We start from the raw sequence: 6,855 nt of genomic DNA on the forward strand, positions 1-6,855 counted from the left end.
TTTGTCTAAAAGGCCAAACAATACAGGAAGACTGAGTTTCTGCATAGAATCAGATCTCTAATCGTCTCAGGCATCTAGCTGGGAGAACTTGGCTGGTTTTCCATCATGAACTCTAGTCACGCCAAAAGTAGACAAAAGTCTTGTGTTGGTAGCAGAAACGTCTGCTGCTCATTCAAATGTTTCTCTCTCTCTCTCCCTCTCTCCCTCTCTCCCTCTCACCTCTCTTCCTCTTCCCCCTCTCCCTCTCCCTCACCCTCTCTCCCTCCAATCATTTCTCTGAGCCTTGGCTTCCCTAGATGAATAAGGAAAATAGTCACCTATATAATCTCTAAGGGCTCTTCCAATTTCACAGATTTGATTAGTGTTTTTTGCTTGTTCACAGAATCAGAGCATCTCAGGAGTGCTGACGGAGCACCAACCTATATTGTGTTAGTAACTAGTGTTGTGACAGTTGCTCTGTATTTCTCTTTTCTTCCAGGAGATCTACGATCTACAGCTACCCTTGAACCTCCTGACTTAACAGGTTAGTATCGGTGTTGGAATCCACGGAGTAAGTGGCAGTTCTGATGTATCTGGTTCTAGAAGGAAGCAATGAGAGAAAGGGAAGGACTCTGTTATTACAAATTTCATAAAGAATCTGAATGTGTATCCAGAGTGCTTCTCCATATTTCTATATTCTCTCCATCCCCATAGGGGTTCTAACATCTCCCTCTTGATATTCTCAAATATCCTTATCAGAACCACCACACTCCCCCACCCCAATTCCCATCCCTCAGTCCACCTCACCCAACTGCCCTCTCTCAGGAAGAGTTCTATTCTGGATACTGATGTAAGAGAGGGTATGGGTGCATTTCAGGTGATCAAATTGTCTTAAAGGGAATTTAAGACCCAGCAGTTCCACTACTGGGAATATACCCCAAAGAGACCATAACTGACACCCAAGCAGATATATGCACACCCATGTTTATCGTGGCTTTGTTCACAATAGCAAGGAGTTGGAAATAACCAAAGTGCCCATCAACAAACGAATAGATAGAGAAGCTGTGGTATATTCACACAATGGAATACTACACTGCACTGAAAAACAAGGAACTCATGCAATATTATTCAAAATGGGTGACCCTGGAGGACATTATGCTGAATGAAATATCTCAGTCACAAAAGGACAAATACTGCATGGTGCCACTGTTGTAAACCAGGAATGACCTCAGGATTGGAGGGAGGCTGAGAAAGATGGGTTCAATAATGTATACTGCATTGAAACAGATGAGGGAGAAAACTGCTTAAAAGGGATATGTAGGTATTTTTGTTATGACAGGAGTCTAGAGCAAAGACTACAGGGTGGAGTGGACCTGGGGGAGGGTTTGTAAAACAATGAAAGAATTTTTGTTTTACTTTTACAAGAGGGTAGTGTATTGGGGGGGGGGGGTTGGGAGGGGAGAAAGGGGCAACAATGAATGAATGGAAATCCAAAGTCTCTGTAAATTTTCACTGAAATTAATAATAAATTTTTCTTTAAAAAGAGGGAATTTAAGAGGTCATGGATGCAAATTAGTTAAGTGAAGGAAGCTAGAGGCAGGGGGCTAAAGGTAGGCACAATGGTGGAACGCCCTTATTTCTTTGTTGCCAGCCTCACCTCCACTCCCAGAAGTCCAAGACCGCTTGCACTTTGTGGACTGGTATCGGGAGCAGCTGGTGGCCCGCGTGACCTTGGTGGATCCTGTCCTGGACAAGATGCATCGACACGTGCTAAGTGAGGAGCAGTGTGAGAGTGTACGCGCGGAGGCCACCAAGCCAGCCCAGATGCGGAAGCTGTTTAGCTTCAGCCGGTCCTGGGACTGGGCCCGCAAAAATCGATTCTACCAAGCCCTGAGGGAGACCCATCCGTACCTGATCATGGAACTGTGGGAGAAGTGGGGCAGTATAGGGAACCAGGAGGTCTCCTGACAACCGGTATATGAAGTGTGAGCACCCAGCTCTGCCTCACGTTCCCCTCTCTGGGTCTCAACCGTTACCTTGATAAACAAGTTCTTCTCCAAGATCTTCTGTTACGGAACTCTGACGATGCTTCTGCTGGGCATTAAACGCCTTCCTTATGGGCCTACCTCCTGTGACTGCCACAGATCAGCTGTTCACCAGCGTGGGGGTAGCAACATCTCAGGAAAAGTCCATCTGGAATTGGCAAGCGTTCTCCAGACCTAACCCAAGCACTTGCTCTGGAGGTCAGGGCAATCATGCCTAGCACTCTCCCAGTTTCATGCAGGTACAAGAAGTACTGAGAACACAAGCCTCGCTGACTAGACTGAAAACAGGCCATGGGATCAGACTGTTTGAATGACTTGTAAATATGTGCAAAAGTGATTTCTTTTTCAGTTGCTCATATTGGGCTTAGCTTTTCTGCTGCCTCAAATATGTGCTTTGTTCTTTATGACTTCTGAATAAGTTAAAGAAGAAGGCAGTAGGGAAATGGAATCTAGGTCTCAGATGCCACATCTGATGGGAAGACATTCTATGACCTTGCGCTCCTCCAACAGCTTTTATGCCCAATGCGAGCCCTTAGTGTGCTGCATTGTCACTGCTGTTTCATGGCCTCTCTCCTCTCACTCATTAGGAAACTCCCTGAGGAAGCTTATCCAGTTCTCCCCAATGCCCAGTGCAGTGCCTCTTCCACTCATCTGTCAAATTGTCCCATTGTGGTCCCACATGTTTTCATATGATGTTAGAAGCTAAGACACCAGTATTTCAAATACCAGCAGGGTTGCCCATGGCATACAGGTTTCAGGGGAGCTTCTAAACTAAGACATTGTAGGGAGAAAGGACTGGTGATCTATGTTGTTATGTGCCATTGAGTTGCTTACAACTCATAGCAACCCTATATACAATAGCTCTGAATCCTGTCCTATCCAGAGCCAATCTCACTGTCTCTAGCTCTCCTAACCCCATTACCCCAGTTACTATGTCAATCCGTCTCATCTGAGGTCTTCCTCTCCTGTGCTGTTCCTCTACCTTTCCAAGTATGATGTCCCTCTCCAAGGAATAACCTCTCCTAGCAACATGCCCAAAGTATGAGAGATGAAGCTTCATCATCTTTGCCTCCAAGGAGCTCTGGCTGTACCCTCTCCAAGACATGTCCTTTTGGCTGTCCATGGGATATTCAGCACTCTTCTCCAACACCATAGTTCAAAGGCATCAATTCTTCTTCTGCCATCATTCATCATTGTCCAGCTCTCAGATGCATAGCAAGTGACTGAGAAGACCATGGCCTGAATCATGTACACCTATAAGTCGTACTCAACTTGGTGGCACCTGACAGGGTCCAGAGCTATTGTGTCACTATGAAATGCAAGTGACTTGACAACATGTAACAACAACAACAAGATAGCCCAATAACAGAATAGTCCAATCAGTGAGGGGTAGGTGTACTTTCAGAAATGATCCAGTGAAAACCCTATGGATGATAAAAATAATATTCTCCTACATAGTACTATAGTACTGAAAGATAATAAGTCCTTTTGGTTGGAATGCTGTACATAACAGCTGCAGCAATGGACTGAAACATACCAGAACCCATGAAGATGGCATATGACCAAACAATGTTTCATTGTCTTATATGAAATGGTGCTGTGAGTCACAGCTCTTTGAGTGACAAGTAAGAGCAGTACAGTGGCACATGGTGAGTACTAAGTGAGGGTTTACTCAGATAAATAATGGTCAAGGGGCTTCCCCCAGATGCCTCCCTTAATTCCCTTTCTGGCCAACATCCCATCCATGTGCTATTGAGTGTCACACTAGCAATAATCCACAAGTTCACCCCCGTGGATTAGTAACCTTAGAATCAGACTCACTGATGTTTCAACAGTTATATAAACACTGGCCTCAACTCCAGAGGGAAAAGCTTCACTCGGGCTGTTCCTGCCCCCAACACAGCACAGGTTGACTCCATCCTCCTCCCTGATCAGTCACCCTCCTCCCTAGAGCCACTTCTTCCCACCATCTGCCTGGGGCCCTACCATGGCTCTGTTTCTCTTCTGCATAGGTTTGAGGCTCTGGCTTCCCTGTATCTGGAGGTTCTTCAAGGGTTGATGAGATAATACATGCATGTACATATACTAATGAATAGCACCTCGTAAGAATACAATAGGTAATGGGTACACTCTCTGGGTCTCACTGATGAGTGAGTGAAGTCAGCAAATCTCAACTTCCTACCATCACCCCAGAAGAGAATAGTGCACAAACATCAAAAACTAAAGACAGGAAAGGCTAACACCTACGGCCTCTATTTCAGCTTCATCATAAGCATGTGCCAAAGGGCCTATCTTCTGGGTCCATTGAACTGTTTCCTTAGAACACATTGCTATTATGTCCAGTCAATATAGTAGACTCTACCAGGATCTCCCAGGAGATGAGAAGACTTTCTTGAACTTTTCTACCCCAGCTCTTGGAGCTGACCTGTGACACAGGGGATTCTGGAAATAAACCAGAGTGTTTCACCCTCTGGTCCCATGTAGGATAAGTCAGTTTAGAGGTGAGACTGTGAGCCCTGGACACTCAAAACTCTTGGCTCTGCATTTTCCACAAGAAAGTTTACTGCTTCTGTTTCTAAATTACCTTTGCAAGTAATCTTCTGCTACAGGTGCCCACCTGTCCCCCGCCAATTTGCTCTTCTGTTTGAAATATAAAAGAAAAATTCTTCCATTGTTACACAATCCCTTCCCCTAAGTCCACTCCACTAAGCAGCCTTCACTCTGGACTCCTGTTATGACAATAATACCTAATCACATATCCCTTTTAAACAGTTCTCTCCCTCATCTATTTCAATGCAGTATACATAATTTATCCCATCTTTCTCAGTCTCCCAGCAACCCTGTTGTCAGTCCTGTTTTACAATAGTGGCACTATGCAGATTTTGTCCTTTTGTGACTGACATACTTCACTCAGCATAATGTCCTCCAGGGTCACACATTTTGTATAATGTTTCATGAGTTCCTTATTTTTCAATGCAGCATAATATTCCATTGTGTGAATATACCAGAGCTTCTCTATCCATTCATTTGTTGATAGGCAATTAGCTTGTTTCCAGCTCTTTGCTATTGTGAATAAAGCCACAATTAATCTGGGTGAGCATATATCTGCTTGGGTGGCAGTTACTGTTTCTTTAGGGTATATTCCCAGTAGTGGAATTTCTGGGCCAAATGGTATTTCTATTTGCAACTTTTTGAGAAAGCTCCATACTGCCTTCCATACCGGTTGCACTGTTTTATACCCTCACCAATAGTGAATAAGGGTGTCAGTTCCTCCAAACCTCGCCAGCATTTGTTGTTTGCAAACATCAGTCATTTTAAGAACTTTAACTGTGATCTAACACATCTTTTCAGCTATTTCCAGTTAATATTTCCTTTAATACAATTCTAAAAAAAATACAGTTTGAAAATAGCATGCTAAAAAAGACAGTCATAAAAAGACAAATATTTTGGACAAGAACAAACTGGGAGGAGGGTAGAGAGAATAGTGCAACAATGAATGAGTGGAAGCCCAAAATCTCTGTAAATGTTTATGAAAATTAATAAAATATAATTAAAAAAAAGACAAATATTTTCAGTCCCACATGTGTGAAATATCTACCATAAGCAAATGTATAGAGATTGGACTTCATCACTGGCTACCAGGATGGGAGGGAGGGAGGTGGAAAAATAAAACAGATTTTCATATTCTCTTAGAAAACTTGTCTCTCACTTCCTTTGGCGTGGGATCCCCCAACATGACAACACAAAGGGAAAGAGGAGGGGCATCTGCTGTATGTTCTCTCAACCCGTTAGGAAACAGTTCCTTTGGCCACTTCGATGCAAATCTACAAGAAATGAGACATTGCAGACATCAAGGGAATGGGCACTGCTCAAAAAGGAATGCCTCACAAATGCTAGCATGGCCAAACCGGAGGAGTCCACCGTGTCGTCCAGCGTGCTGTTGATCTCCTTGTGAAAAAACAAGGGTGAAATTCTTGCCAAGAGAATTAACGTGTGCATTGAGCATATGAAGCACTCGAAGAGCAGAGACAGCTTCCTGATAGGAGTGAAGAAGGAAAATGATCAGAAAAAGAAGGAAGCCAAGGAGAAAGGCACGTGGGTCCCGCTGAAATGCCAGCCCGCTCTCCGCAGAGAGTCATTGCGAGAACGAGAGGAAAGGAGCTCGTGAGGCTAGAACCTCTTCCTTACGAATTCACGGCATAATCAGTGTGCAATAAAGCTACCTTGTAAAAGCAACAAAAAATTACAAAAGAAAAAAGAAAAAAAAACTTGTGATTGTTGTGAAAGCTGTGAAGGTGTAAGAGGAAGTAAATGTTATTAGAAAGAGAAATGGTAAAGTGTTCTACATGTTGTTGTTGTTGTTGTTGTTGTTGTGTGCCGTGGAGTCGCTTGCGACTCATAGCGACCCTATGTACAACAGCTCTAAACTCTGCTCTTTCCTGTGCCAATCTCATTGTCTCCGACACACTCATCCCGATTACCCCAGTCACCGAATCAATCCATCTCCCAGAGGGCCTTCCCCTCCAGCACCGGCCCTCCACCCTCCCAAGCATGATGTCCTTCTCCAAGGACCGGTCCCTCCTTACAACATGACCAAAGTATGTCAAGGCAAAGTCTCAGAACCCTTGCCTCCAAGGAGTAGCTCGGTTTAACCCTCTCCAGAATGAATCTGTTTTCTTAGCAGTCCATGGTACCCTCGCACTCTTCTCCAACACCAAAGCTCAAAAGCATCAATTCTCCTTCTATCCTCCTCCCTGGTCATTGTCCAGCTATGGAGTTCTGGTGGCCTAGTGGTAAGGAGCTGTGCTGCAGTCTGAAAGGCACGCAGTTC

General features: G+C 44.3%; 1 protein-coding gene and 1 pseudogene across 1 annotated transcript in view; both read left to right on the forward strand.

Annotated features, from left to right (window-relative positions):
• Positions 1-1,947, forward strand: part of NLRP1 (NLR family, pyrin domain containing 1) — a 72,471-nt gene extending 70,524 nt beyond the window's left edge. Inside the window, exon 14 of the mRNA XM_006899804.1 lies at positions 1,649-1,947. Within this exon, the coding sequence (XP_006899866.1) occupies positions 1,649-1,947 (299 nt within the window). The remainder of the gene's footprint in view (positions 1-1,648) is intronic.
• Positions 1,948-1,957: 10 nt separating this feature from the next.
• Positions 1,958-6,227, forward strand: LOC102866436 (annotated as a pseudogene).
• Positions 6,228-6,855: the final 628 nt, after the last annotated feature.

Source organism: Elephantulus edwardii, unplaced genomic scaffold (genome assembly GCF_000299155.1).
Source record: "Elephantulus edwardii isolate Elephantulus edwardi_28Jun2011 unplaced genomic scaffold, EleEdw1.0 scaffold00267, whole genome shotgun sequence".
Lineage (NCBI taxonomy): Eukaryota > Metazoa > Chordata > Mammalia > Macroscelidea > Macroscelididae > Elephantulus > Elephantulus edwardii.